General features: G+C 38.1%; 1 protein-coding gene across 3 annotated transcripts in view; it reads right to left on the bottom strand.

Annotated features, from left to right (window-relative positions):
• The window catches only part of LOC127967773 (tubulin polyglutamylase TTLL7-like), a 121,013-nt gene that overhangs the window by 10,473 nt on the left and 86,729 nt on the right, over positions 1 to 23,811 (bottom strand). For 2 of the 3 annotated variants that reach the window (XM_052568453.1, XM_052568455.1), the window contains 7 exons: positions 22,872 to 22,958; positions 20,255 to 20,417; positions 15,631 to 15,956; positions 13,119 to 13,244; positions 4,741 to 4,821; positions 3,691 to 3,851; positions 1,359 to 1,535 (listed from right to left, as the gene is read on the bottom strand). In XM_052568453.1, coding sequence (XP_052424413.1) covers positions 1,359 to 1,535; positions 3,691 to 3,851; positions 4,741 to 4,821; positions 13,119 to 13,244; positions 15,631 to 15,956; positions 20,255 to 20,417; positions 22,872 to 22,958 — 1,121 coding nt within the window. The remainder of the gene's footprint in view (positions 1 to 1,358; positions 1,536 to 3,690; positions 3,852 to 4,740; positions 4,822 to 13,118; positions 13,245 to 15,630; positions 15,957 to 20,254; positions 20,418 to 22,871; positions 22,959 to 23,811) is intronic. The other variant, XM_052568454.1, reaches the window with a different exon arrangement.

Genomic DNA, 23,811 nt, shown 5'->3' with positions numbered 1-23,811 from the left:
GGGCTAACTCAGCAATGAAAGATATCTGCAGAGGGATTTTGTTTTGTTTTCTTTCTTTTTTCCTGTATATGGTCATTTGCATAAAAAAACAAAACACCTACACATTCTTTACTCAGAATTAATTAATTTACTTTATTGTTCAAGTAAATAGATTAGTAAGACTTGTTTTCATATAATATATTGTAAATAATTGTAGGTGATGTTTATACTTAAAATATGAATAAAAATAAAATAATTCGTTTTTAATATAACAATAGTTAGCAATGGTAAATGTGACCATATTTTAAGAATCAGTTTGATGTATTGTGCCTAGTGATTTGTAATTCTTGAGTACATATATTTGTATAGTGTCATTTCTGTATAAACACCTCTTTACATATAAATACCACTTCAGTTTGCAGTTTCTGTTCCAACTTTCCACCTTTTTTTTTCCTCCTCCTAACAAACCTGATTCAGCTACATTTGCAGAATACTAAGACCTGAATTGAACATGTTAAATACAAGGTGGTGAGAACCAAATTGTGAGTGGGTTAATTAAACATCAGAAATCCAGTAAATGTGGAGCTAGTTTACCTTCTTCCTAACGAACTGAGCGAATGAAAAATATTTGCTTTGAATGCACATTTCATACAAAGTGGTAAAGGAAGTGTATCAGCCTGAAAATGTGGAACACCTTCCTGTAAACAGTCAGAGATTGTGTGTATAGTGCAATAGTAATTATGCCAGACTGTTCAATTTTGTGAATCAATTGTAATCTCCTGCATTATGGGCAAAATTTACATTGGAAGGGGGTGTCTGCACTGAAAAGACTTTAAATATTGACTTAATTAATTAAAATACAAGAGTTTGTCCTGAAATACTGCATGGAAAATGTAGCTTTTTTTGTGAATTTGCCTATTGTGAAATCATTTAAATATGACTAACAATTAGCAAACTTGATATTTGTATGTAAAATTATTATAGCCAGTGCCACGTTACATTTCTGTATTTTTCAAGATTTTAAGGAAGGGGAAATAATGTATTACATTTTCGCTGTCATTAGAAACAAAAGTGAGCATTGGCATAGAAACAAAATGTGTCTGTGTGACTGAGTCTGAGCAAGCGGACAATTTAGACTAGAATCTCTGTTTTGCCATCTCAAAATTTCTGTAAATTCATCTGTAGAGTTTAGTCCCAGAGTTTGCAAAAGTTTTAAATGCTTTAAATGAGGTTGAATCACACAATGAATCACTTTTTCTTTCATTATTGAACTTTCATATTAAATGCTGTTCTGCGGTGTTAAATATACCAATGGTGATGTGAGTGTCAGTATGTTCTTATAACAGCGTGATCATGGGCACTTGAGGAAGTGACTATACCTTGTGTCATCCCAGTCTGGGCTAAGTCCACTGAGAGAACCACGGGAGTCAGCCACAAACTTGTAGACAACAAGCAGACAGTCTCTACACAACTGTACGACACGCTGGCAGCACCTCAGCTCCTGTGCGGTCACCACCTCACTGCTCTTACTGAAAACACTCTCCCATGATGACCTGCTGAAGAAAAATACATACATAAATCCTACAGCCTCAGAGAAGGTGGCAGCAACATACTGTATATGACACGGTATGCTTCATTTATGTCATAGTAAAATAACGATAATATATTTTGCTGGAAATTTAACAGAAAAAGTTTCATTTGATTATATCATCTTTTTATTTTGGATCTTGATGGACACAGACCAAAATATAAGAACAATTAAAATATATGAGATATTTAATAAAAACTAAATAAATCACCTTAAATAAGATCCAAAACATAAAAACTGTAAACAAATGTTTAACCCTTATGTTTAATCTGTATTTCACACAATTCTGTTTATTAATTATTTCCTTTTTATAAATAATGTATTAACAAAATAACATAAATACAATATATGTATATATATATATATATATATATATATATATATATATATATATATATATACACACACACAAACACACACACACACACACACACACACACACACACACACACACACACACACACACACACACACACACACACACACACACACACACACATATATATATATATATATATATATATATATATATATATATATATATACACATGATATTCACATTCTGTATATGTAGTTACATAAAGAATATGTCTTTGTTGCTAGTTTATACCATATTACAATATTCAGTGATGTGACCAAATATATATATCTATATAAAATCACTTCAACTCTACTTAAACTGCTCGTGTGAACAAATAATTATGAACAAATCATTATAGGATCTTTATAACAAATAATCTGTTTTTTTCTTTCCAAGAAGAAATATTTTGGATTAATAATAAATCAAATTTTAAGATTTGAACCAAATCCTAAATATAATTTGAGACAAATAAATTTGACAGTAACAAATTATTATTATTATTTCTACTTTTTTTTTTTTTTTTTTACAATTTTGTTCCAGTGGTGTTGACATATTTTAACAGAAAAAATTGATAAAATTCAGATTAAGTAACACATTTTAAAGTTTATACTATTTTACTTTCATATAAACCACTATAGAGGCAATATGAGCCAGCTTTTACAATGATAGACACTGCTGGAACAAACCATGAGGAAGGTTAAAAGGTTTGATTCTCATTCGTTTGGCTCTTGTTGAAGAAAGAAACTATAAAAAGGTATTTTCTCTTTAAAGCCTTGGTGGAGGAGATGAGGTTTCATTGTAGAGATGATGAAATGTAACTTCTAGGGATCTGAATTGTACATTACAGGCTCTCCAGTCCTCTCCCACTGCTATCTCCTCGCTGTGCTAACGGCTCATGGGCCACCTTCACACGTCAGTCCCTGATTAAACAGAAGCAGCATGGGTCGCTGGCACTGCCTCTAATCCCCTAGAGCTGTGTTCGCTCTCATCAACTCCAATTGGTCTAAACCTGGCTATATAACATCCTTCACTCTGTGGCAATTACAAGAGTGATTGGGCCACACAAAGTCCCTGAGAAGTGCTCACAATGACTAGAGGGGGGAAGATGGTCAATAAGAAGGTGTCCCTGCTGTTTGCACCTAGAGCTGATAAAATAGCAGCATGTAAGGCTCTATGTGTATTATACAGCAAAATCTTATGCTTCTATGTGTGACTCTCTAAGGAAGTAAAAGTCTATATAAAGACTGACGATTGAGTCAATAAAGACAAAACAGAGACCATATTTCTCATGACTGGGGTTATGTTCTTTCTAAATGTCCTTTTACATTAAATGCTCTTCTCAACCCATTTTATGTGACACTTACAAGTTAAATAATTGATGAATGAAGGACATTTAAAACCAGATATGACACAGCTTATTATTCTTTATAGAGCCGGAGAAGCTCTTGCCAATTTACACACGACTGTGGCAATATTTTAAGAGGCCTTTCCACTAAAATTACAGTACTTTTAGCAAAATACATACAGTTAGGCAATATCACAATGTTTTGATTTTACCACAGTAAATCACAATCGTATTGATATTCTGACTGACAGTACGATCTCTGGTGTGATATTGCTTTTACACAACAGTTCAATAAACGAGTTAAAATATTTAAATAAAAGAGACATCCCATTTTTACCTTTGAAATTATGTGCTAGAAGTGAAAATTCATAAAGTAAATGTCATGTTCACTTTTATGGCAAAATAAAAGTCTCATACCCAGAGCTGGAAAGGCAGTTCCAGAGCCCCTGACCGTGACTCCAGAGCAGACGGTTAAACACACGGTTGAAAAGGCGATAAAGACGTAGACTCTCCACATCCGGTTCACTCCAAATCCTCTGAAGCACTGAGCGGATGTTGGTACGGACAATATCCAAAACCTGAAATAATTAGATAAATAAAAGTGGCTAAAATACCACAGAAAGTAGAACACACTGTTCACACAAAAGATCTCACAGTGACAGAATTAACACAATCACCATAATTTTAAATTGAAAAAAGCAAAAACTCTAAATCCCACTGATATGGCAAAATATATGGCAAATATATGTGGCAAAATAAAAAGTATAGTTATGAATACAGTAACATAGTTTAAACAGTTCCTACAAAAAATGCAGGAACTTCTGGGCAGAATATTAAATTGCATAAGTGAATCATTTATTGAAATGAATCGTTCTAACGAACTGATCTGCGAAAAATGAATCAGACTTCCCAAAGATACTGGAGGGGTATGGATTGTGAACAGTAAAATTCAGAAGAAGAGTAATGGCACGAGTCTCAGTGAGTTTCCGCCAATCTTCCTCTTCCCCTTTCAGCTCCCTCAGTTATTCTGCTCACCGACATCTGTGATGTGACTTTCAACAATATGCCTGATTTAATGACCCGTATGAGACATGTTAACTCTATTCTGATTGATCCCTCAAACTTCAGCAGATAATCAGCTTGTGGAACGAGACAATCCCTCATTATATCAGTCTGTCATGCCCACCCTACAACGTCCACCCTACTGTGTCAAATCAAAACACCTGTAACCTGCTGTAACCACCTGTCGTTCACTACTGTAACAGTGCTGAAATTGAGTGCCTTTGAACTGTTTCAATTTGTTGCATCATGTGCTCTTTTAAGGCAGATCCAAATGGCATTTTTTAAGACCTCCATTTTTTCATCCAGCATATACACTTTGTTCACCTGAGACTCCAACTTATCAAAAAATAATTGAGTGTTTATTGTTTCACCTTTTATAACTCCATGCATATCAAGTCCACTCACCTTCCTTTGTTTGGTGGCATCTAACTTCACCAGCCAGTAAGAAGCCACTTTTGGTTTATGGTATTTCCAGTTGTTCAGAATCTAAAGGGTCAAACAACATTCATGTTATTATTGTAATATGCATATCTATCTATCTATCTATCTATCTATCTATCTATCTATCTATCTATCTATCTATCTATCTATCTATCTATCTATCTATCTATCTATCTATCTATCTATCTATCTATCTATCTATCTATCTGTTAGCTGCAGGCATCTTTCTTTTATTTTACAAACAAAAGGACCTTGAATAAGAACAGCCCATTCACATGGGTTCTCTCCCCACATATTAATTTTTAACATTTTGGAACATTGATCTGAATGTTTGAATATATTTACATCATTTACATTATCAATAAAATATACCCACTCTCCTTATTGAATCCCGGTGGCACAGCATGCACCAGTGAGCGCCGCTTCTAGTGAATACTTTCTTGTACACGCTACTAAAACGAGTAGATGAACTATGTCCATGTTTTGAGTGTGAGATGATGGCATAAATATGGTCACATTTATCATTTATCTTCCTTATCATTAATAACTCATTTAGACTGTGGATTAGACCAAAAACATTGAAAATATATTAATTACAAACATTTACAGGAAATGCTCTAAAAATCTGAGTTATTCAAAAATCATTTTATTTTCATTTTTTTCACCAAAGTGTCAGAGAAACGAGATGCTTAACCTTCAAAATGTTGATCGTCAATCTCAGGAGGTCAAACTAAATATTATATGAGTTGTTGTTATTTTCTATTCTTTTTAAATGAGGTTTGAGATTTTTGTGGTCCTGTTACCAACATCTGTCACGTTTAAATACAGATTAAAAAAGTACGAGTCGGCCAGTTTGGGACTAAATGTTGGTTTAGTTCACCTTTCATAGCAGTTTATAGTTTGTAATGTCTTTTTAATCGGTCTGCATGAGTATTTTTAGGATACAGCAGGAAAAACTTAAACGTATCAGCTAGTCTACAGCAATTTTGGTTAGTCAGTTAGTGCTCTTTCTTTGTATATTGCCAGGCTTTTTTTTTTTTTTTTTTTTAAGCATCATTTAGTGGATACAGCATTTATTAACTATAAGTAACTTTGTAACTGTCAACTAACCCTCATTAATTTGCAACCACGTTAACTAACTCAAGAGTATTAGAGTATTGGCTGTTAGGTTGCTGTTAGTAGAATAAGTCTACCATATTAAAGTCTATTGCTGAATACAATACACAATCCATCATTCTTTCTTTCTTTCATTCATTCTTTCTTTCTTTCCTTCTTTGTGCAATGCAAATTTTATGTGTTGTACACAGGGTTAAAATTAGCTTTTGGTCCATTACACCCTAACTATACACTGTATTGGTAAGTATTTTTCTTCCTGTTTCATTTTCAGTTGTGTCTTTATGACTGTCATTATATAACAAAGTAAAACATATTCCAATCCCAAAGTTGGTACAGCCATGTGACTCTCAAACTGTATTATATATATATATATATATATATATATATATATATATATATATATATATATATGCAATATAGGATATACTGTCAAAAGATGTTTTATCATTTCTTCACTAGATAATACCTGAATGCCAAAATTAATGTTTTGACTTAACATACCAGAGTGAAGGGTAATGGACTTATGGAATTATTAACATCACAATTCTAGCAAAATATTTTTTATATTTACATTTGGAAATGTAGAGTACATTTATAAATATACTTTGTGTTATACCTTTTCATTAAATGACATAATACTGTGTTTCTAATAAAACAGCTGATGATAAATTTGACATCATTCTCTACTCTGATCAACATAATCAATCTGTATTATTTTGTCTTTTGTAAAATAATAGAAATACTATCTTTGATATTTTATTTTTTTCTAATAGATAAAGTAGTCATCCAAGAATTTTATTTTTTTGCCATTTCCATTTATCACCATAAAAATGTATATAAATGTGAAAATGTAAACATTTCAGTCATCGACCAAAAAACAGCTTTATTCCTAGTCCCATCCCGGGTTTTGCTATCTCACATCTTCATTTACAAGTGCAAAACTGAGTTTTGCAACAGGAATATTTCAAAGGTAGTAGCGAAAATTAAAGGGATAGTTCACCCAAAAATGAAAATTAGCCTGTTTTACTTAACCTCAAGGCATCCTAGCCATGTATGACATTCCTCTTTCAGATGAACAGATTTTGAGTTATATTCGAATTTGTCCTCTCTGTTCCAATCTGTAAAATTGCATTGAATGGTGCACCTGTTTCTGAATCCGAAAAAAGTGTATCCATCCATCATAAAACTATTCCACATGGCTCCGGGGTGTTAATAAAGGCCTGCTGCAGTAAACCGATGTGTTAGTTTAAGAAAAATGTTGATTCTTAAAACTATTGTAAACTATTATGTCCAGCTTCCAGTTGCTCAAGCAGGCACGTTCCCGACAAGGCGGTCGAGCGTATGACGTAGGCGTAACATAATATCCGGGGAGAAGATTGCAGTCTCACGAGAGTCATGCAGCTAAATAGTATGGCTAGCAATGCAGTACTCGTTCCAGAGTACTCCTGGAACATCGACGCCCAGGGGTCAAAAGCTAACAGGGGTAGGTCTCGGTTACGTATGTCAGAAAGAGACTGACGAATGGGATCTCGCCAGAGAGTCCAATCACCTTTGAGTGGTTACAAAACGAGCCAATGGTACGCCGAGTACCATTGGACACATGTGGCATTTTGTAAGGGTCCCCATTCATTTCTTTCTGACGTAATGTAGAATGTGACCGACTGAAAGGGAACATCAGTCGGTCACATTCTACATTACGTCAGAAGGAAATTAATGGGGACCCTTACAAAATGCCACATGTGTCCAGTGACCCATGTGAGTGATAGCACCCTGTCATGAGGCCAGCACGAGTGAGGCCCTATAGCTTACACAGAATGCACTGGGTAGCATATCCCAGCTGGACATATGTTAGCAGGCTGCCTGCTCGTAGGAGGACTTAAAAAAAGGCAGGTATCAACCAAAGGTGGTGATACACATGAACTCTGAGGTACCCAGCCCGCAGGGTGGAAGTTTCAACTACAGAGCCGGCAAGTGGCTTGTCATGGGAAAGACACATGCTGCGAAGAAACTTACTGTTGACATACACACATGGGATTGCCCAGAAAGGGGAATCACAATGCATGGAGGCACCTAGTCCCACACAGGGCTGACCGAAGGGGCATGTACGCAAGTGATGTACATCAACAGTGCTGGAGGAACCCAGGGTTCTAAACTGAGGAACTCACCTGAGGGGAATAGCGCATGCATCCAGTCCACGGAGTGGAATGGCGCAGCAAGCGGATTGACACCGAGCAAGTCCTTACTGGCCCGAAGGGGCGAGTACCCGGGAGGACACCGGCTCTACACGGAGATTATAAAATCTTGCAAATGTGTTAGGTGTCGCCCAGCCCGCAGCTCTACAGATGTCTGTTAGCGAGGCGCCATGCACCAGCGCCCAGGAGGAAGCTACACTCCTAGTTGAGTGAGCTCTCACCCCTAGGGGACATTGCAGGTCTTGAGCCTGATAAGCCAGGAAAATAGCATCCACTATCCAGTGGGATAACCTCTGCTTGGAGACAGCCTTTCCCTTCTGCTAGCCTCCGTAACAGACAAAGAGCTAGTCTGAGGTCCTAAGACACTGAGTTCTGTCTGCGTAAGTGCGGAGTGCACGTACTGGACAGAGCAGCGCCAGGGCTGGATCTGCCTTCTCCAGGGTCAGCACTTGCAAGCTCACCACCTGATCCCTAAAAGGAGTGGTGGGAACTTTTTGGGCATGTACCCAGGCCGAGGTCTCAAGATAACGTGAGAGTTGGCCGGCCCGAATTCCAGGCACGCTTCCTCAACTGAAAATTCCTGCAGGTCCCCGACCCTCTTCACCGAAGCCAAAGCCGTCAGGAGTGCAGTTTTCAAAGATAGAAACTTTAGAGTGCTCTGCAGTGCCGATAGAACCACTGCGAGGGCACAAGAGGGGACTTGCTGATGGCAAGGCAGATTGAGCCTCCTTGCCCCTCTCAGGAACCTGATGATGATCAGATCATGCTTCCCAAGAGACTTACCTTCAACATGGTCATGGTGAGCCAAAATGGCGGCCACATAGACCTTGAAGTTGGAAGGAGACAGCCTTTCATTCCAACCTCTCCTGATAAAAGGAAAGCATTGACCCGATCGGGCATTTCCAGGGGTCCTCACGCTGTGAAGAACACCAAGTTATGAAGAGGTTCCACTTCAAACATAGGCATGTTGGGTGGACATGGCTCTAGCTGAAGTGATGGTAGCTACCACCTGAGGTGCCAAGGTACCTAAACCTTCCGTGACCCATCCGTAACCCACACTTGTAGGTTCCAAAGATCGGGACGTGGGTGCCAGAGGTCTACCTGAGCATCTCCGAAGCGTTCCCAAATCAGCTGAACCGACTGGGGTTGGAGTCTCCATTCACTGGGGTGAGATTGCTGCCATGAGAGCTCGTTGGCTGCATGATTAAGCCTGCTCGGGATGTGAATGGCGCGAAGCAACCTCAGATGCTTCTGACTCCACAAGAGGAGGTGGCGAGCAAGTTGCGACATGTGGCTGGAGCGTAGACCACCCTAAAAGTTGATGTACACTACGGTCACAGAGTTGTCCGTATGAACCAGAACCTACTTGTCCTTCAGCAGGGCCCTATAGCGGTGCAGAGCAAGCTGTACTGCAAGCAACTCGAGGCAATTGACATGCCAATGAAGTCAGGGTCCTGTAGAGGAGCCTGATGCAGCATGCCTGTTCCACATGGCACCCTTACCCGTGGCAGAGGCATCTGCTGACACTACAACATGTCTGGGCACAGGTTATAGGGGAATGCCAGCCCGTATAAATGAGGGGTCCAACCACGGGGTGAAGGTTTGGGGGCAGGCCGGAGTGACAGTCTCTTGGAGCGTTCCCAGTTGCCATGACCATCTCGGGACTCGGTAGAGAAGCCAGTGCTGAAGCGGTCACATATGGAGCAACCCGAGCGGTGTGCCATATGCCCCAGGTGCCTCTGAAACAGTTTCACTGGAACCACTTTCTTTCCCTCTAATTGTCTCAGGCAATTCAGCAGTGACTGTGTGCGGTTGTTCGTAAGCCTGCGAACATTTCCATACCGAGAAAAGAGATCCTCTGCACAGGGGAGATTTTGCACCAGATCCTGTGCTCGCACAACCATGCTCGAGAGTGAGCTAGAATCAGCCAGTCATCGAGGTAGTTGAGGATACTACACCTCGTTCCCTGAAAAGAGCCAGGGCCCTCTCCGCGACTTTCGTAAAGACAAGGGTAGACAGGGCCAACCCGAATGGTGATTGGGCTCTTGGGTGAGATCCCATTCGTCAGTCTTTGTTGAAGTTACTGAAGTTGACAAAGAACTGTTCTGATCGCCTATAAGGGGTGGAATGCTCAATATATATTCTCAGAGCTCTGACAGGGCAGAGCATAGATAACTCTCTGGGAGGGAGGAAGCGCGGAGAGCATAATGACCTCTGCTCTGAATGGAGTGGAGAGCACCTTAGGTACATAACCATGACTTGGTTTCAGGAAGATCTTTGTGTCGTTAGGCCCGGATTCCAGGCAGGCAGGGCTAATGGAGAGTGCCTGCAGGTCCCCTACTAGCTTTACTGATTTTAGGGCTAAAAGCAGGTCAGTCTCCAGCAATAGTGACCGAATATTTGCAGACTGAAGCGGCTCAAAGGTGGGGCCCTTCAGGACACTCAGTATAGTGGGCAGATCTCATGAAGGGACGATAGAGGAACAAGGCAGTTTCAGCCTCCTGGCACCACTTAAGAAGCAGATAACCATACTATTTCTGTCCACAGACATGTTAGACTGAAGGTCTGGAATTCATGGCAGCTTTCATTGGCCAATTCTCGCTCATGAAGCCATTTGACTGATATGTCCAACAACCAATCACAGTTAGTTTCGTTCATCGCCACATTTGGAATGGATAATGCCGCCACAATAATAGACCACAATAACAGTGTAAAACTCTCGAAAAAATTTTAAAGATTCTATGCCGCAAACTTTAAATATTTGACATGCTTTTGAAAATCCAGCGTTTAGTTAATCCTGATAAGCGCCGGTCATCACAGTTGTAAACACAACGGTTTTCTTCTTTCGTGAGGGGTTTGGCGCCAAAGTATCTTTGTTCCCAAGTGGAACATTTAAGAACGCGACATACGTCTCACAGAAATCCTGTAGAATTCCATCAATCTGATAACGACTTCAACATTCCTGAAGTGTTTCCACTTTTGTGTCCCATATGCATCAGATGTTTAGCCAACGGTCCATGGGCGTGACGTCTGATGCTGAGACTACAGACATGTTGTCAGATCGGATGGTGTCACAGCACATGGTGTCGTTTTAGGACTGGCAGGAAGAACTGACAGGTCTGACATACTGCTAGCATTTTTAGGCAGTTGATGTGGAAGCCTTTTTTCGACAAGGTGACAATACCCCCCAACCCCCAAGTGTTTGTAGGCATCTGTCGTGACAACTGTTCTTCTGCAAACCATCCCTGTGTCCACGCCCTGTTCCATCCAACGATAGTAATTAAACGACGAGCGGCTTCGGATCAGTGTACATATGTAGTCATCGCTGAAAAAGAAGAAATCTAAGAATCCTGTGGCCAACACCCACTTATATAGCCACCTATATAGCGACCTTCGGCACGCTTAACGGTCTTCATCGCCATAGGCTCATCCAGCTCCGCTGCCTAGCAACTGGTTCATTAATAATACACTGCATAAATCAATGGACGTGCAGTTTCACTGCATAATAAGAAAGGCTTCAGTTCAGGAGAAAAAAAAAAATTCCCATATGCATCTAGCAAGATGCAGTACGAGTGTATTATGTGTCATTTTGCGAGAACCAAGTTTTGTTTACTGCACAGGAAACCATGTTTTGATTAAAATGGTGCATTCGTGTCAATACCCGGGATGTTTAAAGTGCACTCTTTCTTTTTGGAATTTTCAGTGTGAACGCACTACTTGCACTGTTCATACTAAAAAATGTCGTAGACCCCAAGTACCTGATTTGGGACGCACCTTTTGTTTTGCTTTCTCCTCTGTGCATCTGCACGTGTCACTTTCTCTCCTGATCTTACTTTGCGCCTTTCGTGTCATACACTTGACCACCTTGTCGTGAATGCACCTGCTTGAGCGGAAGCTGGACAATATAGTTTATAAAGTTTTAAGAATCAACATTTTTCTTAAACTAATACATCGTTTCACTTCAGAAGGCCTTTATTAACACCCTGGAGCCATGTGGAGTAGTTTTATGATGGATGGATACACTTTTTTCAGATTCAAAAAACACGGGCACCATTCACTGCAATTATACAGATTGGAAAAGACCGGACAATTTTGAATACAACTGTGAATGTGAACAATGAATGAACAATGTTTGTCTGAACGAGGAATGTCAGACACTCCTAGGATGCCTTGAGGGTGAGTAAAACACAGGCTAATGTTTTTCCTTTTTTGGTGAACTATCCCTTTAAGGCATTAAGATTATACTGTAAGGATGTACTGTAAGATTTGAAATGTTATAAGGGCCAACCAGTGGCTGTGCAAAAGTAAGTATTTAATACACCTTTGTGTCTGTCTTTATGTGAAACTCTTTCACTGCAGCTATGTTTTGATTATCGTCTATGTGTAAATCAAAGCATTCAGCTTTTCACATCAGAGCTGTAAGTGTAAATTTCAACTTGCAAATATTTATTGTATAAGTTCTCAAAATTCAAATCTAAATGCTTTCGGATTTGGCTATACTTTTACCTTCACAGGGGTCGGGGAGATTGCAGGCATTCAGTTGTGTTTAAAACTAGCTACTTTTCACACTAGGTTAATTTTATGTTAGATAAGAATTTACCTAACACACCTAATAGTGTGGCTCTAATGGATTCAAATAAAATAATTACCAAAGTGTACCGTATTCATGGAAGGCACCAATTACAATTTCACAGCTCTGGTAATAGGGCAGCATCAGTTCAATTGTGCTTCTCCTGCTAAATGCCGTTTCCATAATTGTTAATGTGCAAATGTATGCCAGATCTGTCGGTGTGAAAGTGATGGTGTAAATGAATGCTGGAAAGTGCCTTAAACAGGTGCTGTTGGACAGCTGTGTTTCTGCGCAGACAGCTAATGGATCTCATTAAGCATACAGGTGACGGCTAATGACTCTACATACAACGAGAGACGCTGCGAACGGCTCGGACGTCCTCAAATGAGTTCGGGGAATGAGGAGAACAGAGCAGCCGGTGCACTTGCCCTGACCGAGCGCTTTCTCTCAGCTGCGTGTCTCACCTCATCCAACACAGCCTCGGCCTCCTCCTCGCTCTTCCCCGGGTAACGAATCCTCATCTCCCCGAGTGCAGCCAGAGTCTGCTGCATCAGCTCGGCCTCCTGCTCTTTACTCAGCGGGGTCTCCCCCTGCACCCGCACATGCAAAAGAACCAACACAATAAAGATGAATTATTGAGCGGGACGTCTTTTCTCTGCAGTCATCAGGTTTGTTTCGGCCATCGCAGCAGTGCGTTCATATGGTGCTTGACTGCTTACTGTGAGAAGAAAAACAGTGATCTTTACTTTCTGGAAAGAAGGTTTCATAAACCATGCAAAAGTTTTAAAAACATAGTCTACAGAAGCATATCAGAGTCTTAAATCCTAAACGAGGTGTCTCAAGAAGACATCAAGGTAATTTCATCCCAAAATCTAAATAAAGAAGAAGAAATGATGTCATTCCCCATCATATTTTCATTTCAGTAATGCAAAAAAAAAAAAAAAAAGTAGATGGTTTTTTAAAACTTATTTTTAGAGTATGTATACTGTACATCATATGCATACAATATAATGTTTTGTTTACAATTTTTTTCCTAAAAACATAACCAATTGATTCTATTCATGTCCAAAATGCCATTTAAAACTCCTGAATCAACCAAAACTAATTTTGTTCTACCAACAAAATTAAATATTAGGGTTAGATCAGATAGCAATAGCTTTATTCCACTGACTGGGTGGTGTCCAGCATGCAGTAAATAGTCCTTTTAATACTGCAAAAAAAATCATGAGTGAAAGAAGCTGGTTGCTTTTTTGAAATCTTGATATTTAGATTTTTCATAGTTTTGTATGTTTTTACTATTATTCTAAAATGTGGAAAAAATAGTCATATTAAAGAATGTACATTTTGACGAGTACACTATGATGGACATGATTTCCTGAGTTTTATCATACTCGAGGCTTCATATAATGAATAAAAACTTATGCTCATGGAGTCTTATCAGAGTCCTACAAATGCAGCACAAAATCCAAGTATTAGAAGAGTTTTGAGGAAAGAACAAAAATCCTAATTAACCAGGTTCCATTATTAGAAAATGAAGCCTTATTAACTTGATGATCATGCAGTCTATATACAATTACTCTGAAAAGAGCATGAAGCATTAGTAGTCCGTCTTGCTAAACACAATCTAAAGTCTTATTAAACAGAGCATAAGTGTGTGTGCTGTTTTTCCTGATTAATATTCCTTAATGAGAGTTTGAACAAGGGGGTGTGCTGGTATTCACGAGATGAATGTGCCCGTAAACACAGGCCCAATTTAGCTTCAGACTCCCAATTTTTTCCACAATATGACTGATTTTCCTCTCCAAGGTGTGCCCAGAGAGAGTGAGAGAATGAGAGTGGATATGAGAACGAGAAGGAACGATCAGAGTATGAAAACACAGCATGACTGATTATGTGTTTGTGCGTGTGTTGAATCTCGATTGTTTGATGGATTAGAATGACTCAGGACAGCGATGGGAAAATAAAAATGATATTTGTCATTTTTAGAGGTGGTGTGTTGCCAGATCTTCTCTAAATCAGCCATCTTTGTGAACATCTGTTCAGATTCTCTAAAGGGCATCTAGGGTAAAGAAAAAGATAGATGTGTATGTGTAGATATAGTCTACGTTCAGGATGAAATACTAGTGTAATGCTTACTCTATGCTGCACAGACAGTCTGCAGTAGTGTCTATAGCAGTATCCAAAATGACTCATTTCCACTTATTTCCCATCCAATAAATTATGTAGCTTTTGTTTTATAGCAGCAATATTGGGGTGGGGGCAATCGGGGGATGTAAAAAAAAAAAAAAAAAAAAAAAAATTAAACTGTATCTTTGGTCAGTACAAATATATATTGAAGCAATGCAAACATGACAAGAGAAAAAGAACAAAATAAATTCCAGGTCACTCTTTTTCCCCAAAATCAAAACAAGAAAATTAATTGGTAATTAATTAATTAAGTAATTCTCTCAGTGGTGATTTTAATTAGAATTCTTCTTTCTGATTGTTTTAAATGAGAATATATTAATGGCAAAAAGCACTACCAAGATATAGTATAATAATATAATATGTAGCATATCTTTTTCACTGTGAACTGAGAATTTGAAAACGTGCTCAACTGTCATGAATATAAAGTCACAGTACAAGAATCTAAAAACTCTCATTATCTAAAAACTCTCAAATCTAATTTCCATTATGCAAAATATACTTTATGTTTCCCTTTTCCTGATTTCTAGGGGTGTAAATTAAGCTGGAACTGGAACTTCCTGTTCATTCATCAAGCTGGAAATGAAAGGTCAGGTCATTGCTTTGCGGGATACCTAATTCCACATACAGTAGTGTGCACTGGTTGTATATAGCAAATTCAGACAAATGCAATCTTTTGACCGGGTAATCAATGCATATGGAATTGCAGGGCACATTCTGCATGAATAGACCGAGCAGTATGGTAATTTGTGAATATTCCCTGTGCGCGACAGAGAGAAATTCGATACTTGCCGTATTGGGATGAATGGCACCTAGACTGCTGCTGTGTGGAACTCTGTTTGTAGAACTGTTGCGACTGAGCGAATGGGAGCGACATGCCGTGTGGGGTCGAATCGGGGTCATCTGCGTCATGGTGGCTGCTGTTTGAGTGGCCGCAGTTGATGCATTAGCCATGTGAGTGGCTGTTTTTGGCCGTCTAGTCTCATTGGTAGGTGACTGCGCAGTCAGAGAGGATATGGAGCGTGGACAGGACATGGAGCGTCGGATGAGCCCAGAAAGATTGGGCGAGGAGGAAGGACCTCGCATTGGTTTAGGGGCAGGTTTCCAATGAACACGACCTAAAACAAAGAACCAAAGCATTTGACTTCAATTTAAAACACATTCACACACTCTTGGAAATTACGTCAATCATCATAAATCTAATAACCAACAAAAAAGGTTTTAATTAATCACTTCACCATGTGATCATCCTGCTGGCCTGGGTGGCTGTCAGGTTTCCAACTCAGGCCAGTGAATTGAAACACACATGCAGACAAATCTACGATTTTGAATGACCTCCAGTTTGTGAGCTAGCCAGCGGCATCACCGCTTCATCCGTGAATCTTGAGGGAAGGAGTTGCCAAATGTGGTATTATAGCAGCTTAGTTCGGACTAGCGCAGATGGCCTAAGGGTAGTGTGGGGCAAAGGGGGCAAACAATGTCACCCCAGAATGGCCCAAAGCCCCTTCCGGCAGCAACCCAATCACCAGCAACCCCTCGCACACCAAATAAACCTGTCAGCTTGTTGCTTTGTCCCTCTTTCAGTGGCTAATGGAAAAGGCATGGCTTCAACTGTGCCAGGCCCGGATAATCAATATACTGCACAATCTATGGCACTTTCCAAAAATAGGGTACATACTAGTTCTCCATAACTGAATTTTAAACTATATAAAATAATCATAGCATAACATTACAGATTGACACATTATAGCCTTGCCTGTTCCCTAATAATTAAACAAAATCATGATATAAGCTGTTAAATTAATTGTTAAAATCATTTTGAAAAAAGTATTGTTAATTGTTAAAGGGGGGGTGAAATGCTCATTTTCACTCAATATCCTGTTAATCTTGAGTACCTATAGAGTAGTACTGCATCCTTCATATCTCCAAAAAGTCTTTAGTTTTATTATATTTATAAGAGAAAAATAGTCTGTGGCAATTTTTTTCGGAAAAACAAGAGCATCTGGAGGCGTGACGTGTGGGCGGAGCTAAAGAATCACGAGCGTGAGTAGGCTTTTGCGTTGAGAGCGTTTGGAAGTTGTGACATTACCGTGAGAAGAAGAAAAAAAAAAAAAAAAACATCATCCAAAACAAACCATGGCTAACAGTCAGATTCAGCCGTTTATTTATGATCCAGAATCAGAATCTTTTTTTTTCTTTAAAGGTGTACAAGGTTTACTTGATGTGCTTACGCACCTGCGGTTCTAAAACATGATCGTGACCCTTTTTCGTTGGGATTGCATCATCCTTAAGAAAAAAACGATACACAAATCTGGCGTCAAACTGGGCCTTGTTTGTAAAACAAGCATCTTCGAAATGCAGGGAACAAACAAAAACACTTGCACAACTCCGTCGATGCTCTGTAAAAATAAACTCCGTCCACTGGTCCCTTAATGTTTTTTTTTTTTTTGGTAATCTGTGCAGGGTTTTCTTGCCCTCGCAACCAAAAACACACTTATTTTGGGACATTTCGCGACGCTCTCGCTCTGATCAGTGAATGTCTGTGCTCTCAGTGCTCTGCTATATGGGAGCGCGTGCTCTTCCGGCAGACGTGCCCTTAGGACCCATATAAGGAAATTCCGCTCCATCTAACGTCACACAGAGCCATACTTGAAAAAAACTTTCCGAAACTTGTGACAAACCGGAAGGTTCAAACGTACAACTTAATTTTTGAAACTTTGTCCATGTTTAGCATGGGAATCCAACTCTTTAACAGTGTAAAAAACTCAGTATGCATGAAATAGCATTTCACCCCCCCTTTAAATTATGTTAATTACCAGAAACATTATATTTAGCTATGTCCCACATTTTGTGGACAAGCCTGTATATGATTTCCCTCATGTAAAAATATTGCATTCACACCGTGAAACTCAATTTAAGGATGTAAGTGTTTAATCTTTTTGTGCAAGGTGGAAAATAAACAGTAATTATAATTTGTTTTAATTGTAGTTATTTCATTTTGGCTTAAATATTGTAATGCCATTTAAATTAGTTTGTCAATTGTTTATAGCAAGAAAATGATTCCATTCCACACATTTCATTTTGCAATGTTTTTAGACAATTCTTCATAAAAAAAAAAAGGCAAACCTATGTTTAAAAAAATAAGCAATAACAACAATTTGACCTCCTAAAGTGAAAAAAAAAGGTTTATCAACTCCCTTCATGACCATTTATTGAAAAAGAAAAAAAAAAATCTAATAAAATAATCTAATATTTCTGAAAAACATAGGAAGAATAGTGAGTGCAGCTTCAAAAACATCTATACAGTATATATATAAAGACTGTGTAGGATGCCGGACCCTAAGGAACACTCTAACAAAAAAAAACTCTACTTTCAAACAAACATTTTTCAAGGCTTGTTTCCACAGTTTTCCAGAAGTGCTCCTCTGAACTTTTCCCCAACCTGTGCTTTCCTCAAGCTGAGCGTCCAGTCTCCTTTTAAACCAGTGGACTGAAACATCAGAAAAGCTCATTAAAGCTGCAGCGCATGAGAGCCGAGAGACCTCTCACGACATCACCTGCCGCAGTCAGCCAGTCAAATTAAGAGCCACTGCACTGGGCCACGAATACTGTGACCCTAATTAAAAAAGATGGATTTTCTCTGTTTCATGTATTAATTAGGTAAACAAATGCATTATAGTAGATTTACATCTGTAATTTAGCTCAGGCTCGGCAAACGGCACTGAAGATTTAATGCGTCTGGCTAGACAAAAGGCTGCTTAAAAGTTTAAGCCATAAGCAGCTCTTGCAGTCATCTGGAAACCATCGAGGGACAGATAGCACCTATAAAAGCGGTTCAGCAGCAGAACGTCTCAGAATATCCCAGTCTTCCCTAATAGTCCCAGCCCACAGGTGATAAATAGCTTTTGCACTGAACAGACCCCTAAAACCTGCTGGTCTCGAAGTAGGAACCGATAACGCCAGAGGTCCAGTAGTGAGATCATGTCTTTGCCAAGTAAAGTTCTCAAAACAAAACTAGATCACTCCCATTACAGTTGTTAAAGTTTTCTACCATATCAAGTGTTTCAAATGTAAAGTGTGTTTAAATTATAAAAAATAAAGTGATTTTATTTGCAATGCTCTGAAATCTGATTGCAATCAATCTAACTTCAGACAGCTGCATCAAAATCAGTTTTTTAATAGTAAAAATGTAAACTTTTTTGGGGGGTGCTAAATATTGTTATACATTTTCAAAATTAAAAGATTTGTGCATTTCTTTTTAAAATTAATGAATTATTGTAAAAGAGTCAGTAAGGATTAAAAAAATGTGACCCTGGACCACAAAACCAGTGTCCTCTGTCAGAATTTGAGATTTATACATCACCTGAAAGCTGAATAAATAAGGACAACAGGAAAATATTTGGCCGAGATACAATAACTTGAAATCGGAGAGTGCAAAAAATCTAAATACTGAGAAAATCACCTTTAAAGTTGTCCAAATGAAGTTCTTAGCAAAGTATATTACTAATCAAAAATAAATAAATAAAAATATTTTATTATTTTAAACAGTTATTTTAAATATTTCACAACATTACTGTTTTTATTGAATTTTTAATCAAATAAGGCTTACAGTTGCGTTTAGAATACTGTCTGTATGAACGTGCAATGGGAGTCAAGCCAGTGACCATGGTAAAATCAAAGATGGCAACTTCCATAAAACTGAAAGTCTTATCACTTATCATGACAAGAGTCCAATCGAGATGTGAGTTCATCTGTCAAATCTTCATTAAACTGCAGCAGCCTTTACATTTGGGTTTAAACTGACAGAAGAGCGGCTCCGGTGGAAAACTGATGGGATCTAAAAATTTCAGATGACAGACACGCAGCTCATTTCTCCGTCACTGCAAGTTCCCGAAAACACATGAAAATACGTAACACACAGTAGATATGCGTTTGTGCAGCAGAGCGGCTCTCTCTCGCACTGTATGACGTGACAGACAACTAGATGTCCAGTGCTGTTCTGTTCACACAGTGCGTGTGTTCTGAGAGTGCGCTTGTGAGTCCTGAAAATTGACAGGTATGAGTTTGGTTACAGAATGCGGTTGTCACACCCATAAATAACCAAACTGTGTGTGAACGTAACCGATTTAGGGACTCGAATACAGGACTGACAACCGTATTCTGCTGCTGTGTGAACGTGAACTAAGTTTGATCAGCATAAGAGATAGATATGCTCAAAAACATTAAAACAATTCTTACTGACCACAAAATGTTTTTAATTTTGACAAACTTTTGAAAGCTTTGATCGATCTCCTGATCTACGGGTTCTTCCAGATTTGGAACTGGAACCATTTTGAGAAAAAAAAACCCTGTGGATAAAGGTCAATAGCAGCTCCCAGACCTCTTTCTTTTACACAGGCCCAGAGAAAGAACTCACTGGAGCGTTCTGGCCGATTGAATTTCTCTTGTGTGATGCTGCTGCTCTCATCTTCTCCATCAGCGTCAGAAGCAGAGCTGCTGTCGCTGCAGCTGGCTGAAGAGTCTTCAGGCTCCCTGTGCCCTCTGGGCGTTGGGCTGCTCTCAGGCATGGATGACAGGACCTACAGTACAAACAATCACATAAACACACCCGCAGGGAGAGATGATGAGAGAAGATCCTAGAGAAATGTCAATTCTGCAGCTTCCACCCCTAGTCCAATTAACGCTTGCACTGACGGCAGAATGGAAGGGCGGCAGTGACACATGCCTAACACACCAATAAACATGTTCATTGTTCTGAAACACACACACTGCATGTCTGGGGAACTAATCTATTATGTCCTTCAAGAAGTATTGAAAAAATAATCGAATATCTGTCTGACACTTGGGAAGTACTGACTATTAGCCTTCTGAATGCACCAATTTCACCTTTTCAACTTCAATTTGGCTCAATGGTCTGTCTAAATTAACACTTTGGACATAATCTCCAACAGAGTTTTGAAAGAATTCGGAGAGATCCTGCTCTCCTTGGCATTTTTAAGAGGAACTGCTTGTGACTATTTCAGTTGCTTAATTTCTGTCTAGTCAGATTATTCCAGATGTCCCTGTAATGGCACTGTTAGAGTGTTCCAATCCGTCAGAGCAGATACTGCTGAAATCAAACCAACATTCTGCCAGTGTTGGGTGTATATGAATCCCATGGGATGAGAAACAAAATCGCTATTTATCACGTGATTGGGACGGGACAGGAAAAAATGTCAGCGGGAGTGGGTGGGACCGGGAATCGTAATAATACTACGAAACCCAAAATACACAAATATACCTTTTATATAAATAAACTATGAACTGTTTACTTTAATATTAAACTCAATTCTAGTCACCCTATCTCTTTATGGTCTCCTCCTGTTTGCTTTGGTGTGGCTGGTTAAGTGAATGACACTGGCAGTGTGCACTCAGAATAACAACGAAACGTTGTGCTTTTGTAAAATAATTCAAGCAAACAGGATGCGTCTTGGTCTCTGTGAACTTGAGCAAGAAACTCCATGTATGATAAATATATCTATACTTTCACGGTTCAGTTTGTTTCATGGTTTTAGAGTCACGGTTTTGGTACAGTTTGGTATGTGCCATGTTTATGGAAAAACAAAACTTAAAATATATATATATATATATATATATATATATATCCAACTACAAGCAACAGAACAAATAAATACAATAGAGTAAAGATACAAAAACATTTTTTTGTTTGTTTGTTTAGGTAAGTCTAGCATTAGTTTTTAGGTACAGAAATTGAATAAAGTAATTAAATGTAAAACAGCATTGCATATTGGGCTGTATAAATTAAAGATTCTTTAAGTTACAAAAGCGTTTTAATCCAGAGCAGTAAATGATTTATTTTTTGTTGTTATTCGATTAAAATAAAGACTGTCACTTTAAGAGAAAGCACTGATCCAGTGCACTGATACAGTAGGCCTATGTTCAGCTGGCTATTTCTGCTATAGGATACTTACCAAAATGGGCATAATTTGTCTGAATTTATCCATTTAAACACAATACTTCAGAGAGAGCTTAATATTTGCACATTTTGGATGAATGCAAGCACAAATCTTCTCCGTCCAACCACTACTATAGAGAGTGAAGTGTCTACATTCAATCAAAAAATTAATTTAAAAAAATCAAATAGAAAACGTGTATGCTAGCATGGATGATTTAGGCTACATAAAATATAATGTACTTCCTTTACAATGACTTATTTTAAATAGTATTGCATCATCATACAGTTTTGAAGTCATAATGCATGATGGGATACAAAATTAATTGTCTCTTACAAGAGGTCTTCCTTTATAAAAGCAGAGCAGAGCATTTATGTAGTTCAAATGGGTCCCAATGGGTTTGATTCCAAGTGAATGGATGAACTGAAAAGATTTCTACCTTGAATGAAAAAAGTTTTGACAAAAGCATAGAAGTAAACATTAATAATATTTTATGCTTCAGCGCATGGTTTAGAACTCCTTACTGACAAACTTTTTAAAAGAGAAAATTAATAAGAAAAATATGAAACCAATTATACCAAAAATACACATATGAATATATAATTCAGATAATTGTTATTATAGTAATTCGTTTCACTAACTTAAAGTCATCAAATATTAAATTCTAAATTAAATATAGCTATATATATAAAAATAAAAAAAAAACAGCAGAAAATAAAAATAAAAAAACAGCAGCTGGGTTATTAGGTTATTTGGCTGCTATTACTGTTTTCAGCACTCTTTCGACTAGCGAATGGCACTGGGGTGAAGTGGAGTGTGTGTCTGAAAAGTGTCCTGTTTGATGTCGTCGTAAAGACATTCTGCATCTAAATAAACGCAGTTCTTCTAAAAAAAAAAAATAGACTTAAGTAGCAGTTGTTATTGGGGTGGACAACCCTAGCTCTGCCCCTGTGTTCATATATTTAACATTATTATTTAATATTTTTCGGTATATTGGACAACATTTACAGTTAAGATTCTAATTTTGACAGCACTGGTTTGTATATACAGCATATATACCTTATACCTTATACTATATACCTTAGGTCCTTTTTGTTTGGAAGTTTTTCCCATCAGTTTCTCATCATCCAGTTCACACTGCTCCAGGAGGTCTAGGATATCTTCCTCCTGCAGAACAAGTCATAAAACAAAAGCAGAAGACAGTCTTCATTTTTAAGCTTTTCTTGTGGATATACACACATATGAATAATTGTTTGCACCTCACTTGTGATTTTACTGCATGTCAAAAGAAAATAAGTTAAGTACAAGTTCACTAAATTCACAATGTCTCTGAGAGTGTATGATATAACATCTTTCATTTAAGCTTTAGGAGTTTTAGTAAGTTTGATTCATTTCCATGAATCCATGTATAGGTGATCCATCCATGTATTTTTTTATCTAAATCTATCAAATTGCATATGGATTATTTATTGATTATTTATGACCAAATGTACAATGTATTACCTTCAGTGATTGTTTGGTTGAAATAATGGAGGCTCTAACTGAACCTTCTCAAGTGATATTAAATACATAAATATCTCAATCAAATATCACCAAAAAGTAGTATATTATCAACATATAATTGTTTTAGCTATTTTCCTAACATAGCCCAGCTCATTCTTTGCAAAATCAGGAACAAACACATTGCATAGTTTTTGTGAGGCCTCTTAATTCTAAAATATTTGAAACACATTATTATCTTGTCTAAACTATGAGTAATTTCTCAAAAATAAAAAAAAAACTAAATCAAAACAGCTCGTCGCATGACACCTAAACAATTCCTTGGCATAAATCAAAGCCATGTGTTTAGCCCAAGTTCAGGAATCCATCTGGAATATAAATCATTCTCATTCCTTCTTACAAGTCTCTGTATCTGAACCACACTTTGAGTTTAGCACATCATAATCTATGTAGAATTTCTTCTTGTCATTTCTTTCAAATAAAGCACTCTGTTGTTGACTTTGAAGTATGGGGTCACTGC

Source organism: Carassius gibelio, chromosome B11, assembly GCF_023724105.1.
Source record: "Carassius gibelio isolate Cgi1373 ecotype wild population from Czech Republic chromosome B11, carGib1.2-hapl.c, whole genome shotgun sequence".
Lineage (NCBI taxonomy): Eukaryota > Metazoa > Chordata > Actinopteri > Cypriniformes > Cyprinidae > Carassius > Carassius gibelio.
Note: the sequence above shows the minus strand (reverse complement) of the source record. Positions and strands in the feature narration are given on the sequence as shown.